The sequence below is a fragment of the Mizuhopecten yessoensis genome, unplaced genomic scaffold (assembly GCF_002113885.1).
Source record: "Mizuhopecten yessoensis strain PY_sf001 unplaced genomic scaffold, ASM211388v2 scaffold9767, whole genome shotgun sequence".
Classification (NCBI taxonomy): Eukaryota; Metazoa; Mollusca; class Bivalvia; order Pectinida; family Pectinidae; genus Mizuhopecten; species Mizuhopecten yessoensis.
The window spans coordinates 53,862-56,920 of record NW_018408212.1 but is presented as its reverse complement, the minus strand read 5'-3'; the positions used below and the strand labels follow the sequence as shown (position 1 = coordinate 56,920).

Below are 3,059 nucleotides of genomic sequence, written 5' to 3'. Positions count from 1 at the left end.
ATATCGTAATTTTGTATTAATTAGTTAAATTAAAGCTCTATATACAGTAAACCATTAATGTTTGTGTAAGAATTGATAAATTAAAACATGTGTATAAGCTATTTAGGTTCATTTTTCACTCATTCTACATCATTAATTGTTACCCTTAAATTAAACAATCGCCCTCAAACAGCTAACACCATGCACCACATCCAATATTCCTCTAATGTATACCGTCAAAAGTTTCTTGTAAGCCTCCAGCTATAAAAATAATGTTCATTAATACTTCCTCCTAGATAAAATCAATATATTCAACACCTATGTACAGTAAAAGTTTAATATGATTTGGGGGGATACTAATCCTATGGGGGGGATACTTATCCTATGGCCAGTTTTAGTATCCGGATACTTATCCTATGGGGGATACTTATCTTATATGACACCGGTAACCTTGCAAACAGTTTTATAAAAATATGAAGAAAATAAAGTTACAAAAGTGATTATAATATGGTTCCCATACTGAAGGACCAAGCCCTAATCATTTATATCCCCTTACATTAAATTAATTAAATTCAATTTTACTTTTTCATATCTGTTTGGACAGAATCGAAACATTATTACCATTCTGTAGTCCATCACTGCATGGTACAGATTCCAGGAATTCACCTTCCTGACCCTCACTGTCATGAGTAGTCTGGAAATCAGTATTTTCTGAAGCATTCTGTGTGTCGTACACGTTTGTCTCCTGGCTAAAGAGGTCCCCCGAGTCGGAAGGTGACAAATTATACGGGACACTTGACTCTCTGTCACAAGGACGTGTCCAATTATCCCATTCAACTTTGATCTGACGATAGATGTTGTACAACACATTCTTGTCCCCTGTTGGCAATGGGTCCATCTTCCCAGGTTGGTTCTCAAACTTGGACTGGTCCTCCATCTTGGATTGGTCCTCCATCTTGAAATTGTCCTCCATCTTGGATTGGTCCACCATCTTGGATTTGTCCTCCATCTGATAAACGAATCCTGATCACAGTCATAATTGTTTTTTCAATCCATCTAAATTTTGAAAGTAGATAGATTAATGTTTCACTGTATATTTATACTATAAAACTGGAAATGATCGTAATGCTTTTTTTGAATTGAGTAAATTAGTATAAATATTATATCAACACACAAATACAGATCATACCGTTTATAAAGATATAGAGAACATATTTAAGATTTCAGAACTGTTGTCAACATGAAAATCTCCACAATACCATCAGTTTAACTATAGAGTCACAACCCAAACATTAACTTATACAATATGTAGGTTTATTGTGTGTATTTACCCACTTATAGTTTTAAACATTACCGAAAAAATTTGAACCAGGTAAGTTAGATATGAATATACCTTCGAGGATACTGAATGCAAGTTGAACATTGCCATAAATTATAACATTTAGCGTAGGATGGTTTGTTATTTTGAGGAGAGTATTTCTACTGAACTGTATTTGACGGGGGTGGGCTTATTAGCAGGTATGGTCTTACTGTCGGATAAATATATTTATATGTACCCCAGGTAGTATTTTCAGACAAGGTATTTATTTCGAGGAGGTAAAAAATGTACAATGCAATGCAGTCAACTGTGATAATTTTTACATTACATTGATAAGATGTTTTCTTGATTTTCATGTTAACTTCAGTTCTATGGATAGGTATACATAACAAAAATATATTACTGGTTGTAATGATTTTGGTTTCACTAAACAATAAAGCAACACTTTTTACATGTAATGTTGACTTAATGATGATCATGGCTGTTTTGTTTGATTCAGTTCTCACAATAATGGGAGGCCACTCTGTCCAACTACCACGATATTTCAATTACCACTTTACTGTTCATATATAAATCTTTATACAAACATTTAATCCCTTTTTTTTAATTAACTGCAACAGTATTCCTTTAAAGGCATGTCACTTTAAAAAAATTAAGAGTGCAGTTGGTTTTATTAAGAGAAAACAAAAGTATATGTATGTTTTTATGTTTTTTTATCCCAACGAACTTCATCCTGCAGTAGGCATAGTATATGACTTGTTTTCAGTTGTTTTCACAATATGTTACTGAGTAAGAAAATAAAAGTCAGATAGCAAATACAGTGTTATTAGCCTTTCCTAACGTCTTTGTAGTCTCCCCTTTGTACGAAACAAAACACTGGCACTGCAATCCTCACTAAGTCCACATTACATGTGGTTTTCAATGAAACTAATATAACAACAAACAGTAATTAATGTATTTTTACTTTGTAAATTTGTTATTTTTATTATTATTTTTTCATGTTATTCCCGACAAGTGGTTGGCCAGAAGTGCATCACGTGTCCACCGTTAAAACTGATATTGACTTGGAGTGCATGGTTTTTGTTGAAGGACTGGGTGTTTCTAAAAATATAATTATGACGTGTCTCCAAACAATGCACCATCCCACTTCCGAAGCGTTTTTGTTGTGGGTTTTTTTCCAGATCCAAGTTTGGACTGACGTAGAGGATTTAAAAGGGACCAAACCGATGCTACGGTTCCCGGTTGTTTCGCCCGAAATCCCATTCGCCCTAGCTAGGTTGTTTCGCGCTAGGTTGTTTCGCCCTAAAACAAAAATGTTTAGGGCGAAACATTGTTTGGTAGTTTCTACCAGTTTTAGTAGTTTTTAGTGACAATTTAAGTCTACTTAGTCTCCCATATCAATAAAATCAATTTTATAAAAGAAATGTGTTTCTGTTGTTTTTAAGCAAGTGTGACAGACGGCAGCTGTGTAAAGCTCACTCCGCACTCACACAGTGGCTGCATGAAATATCCCTAACATCAATATAACAAGAGGCCCATGGGACTTAACGGTCACCTGATATATTTATATAGAGAGTTGATTTTGTTTTTTACATGAACAGAAATATTATTCAAAGTGACAAAAAAACAATAAAACCACCTAAACTCAATATCTAGCATACAGATTTCAGACTAAAAAGGATTTGAAACTAGCACCTCTGATTCTTAACAAGGAAAATGAAGAAATTTTAGCACACTGACTCCCTTGAGCCCCACCCTACAG

General features: G+C 34.2%; 1 protein-coding gene across 5 annotated transcripts in view; it reads right to left on the bottom strand.

Annotated features, from left to right (window-relative positions):
- The window catches only part of LOC110458781 (gastrula zinc finger protein XlCGF26.1-like), a 17,903-nt gene that overhangs the window by 8,688 nt on the left and 6,156 nt on the right, over window positions 1-3,059 (bottom strand). For 2 of the 5 annotated variants that reach the window (XM_021510689.1, XM_021510686.1), the window contains exon 2: window positions 601-988. In XM_021510689.1, coding sequence (XP_021366364.1) covers window positions 601-988 — 388 coding nt within the window. Of the gene's footprint in view, window positions 1-600; window positions 1,036-3,059 lie in introns of all 5 variants that reach the window. The other 3 variants (XM_021510687.1, XM_021510685.1, XM_021510688.1) reach the window with 2 other exon arrangements.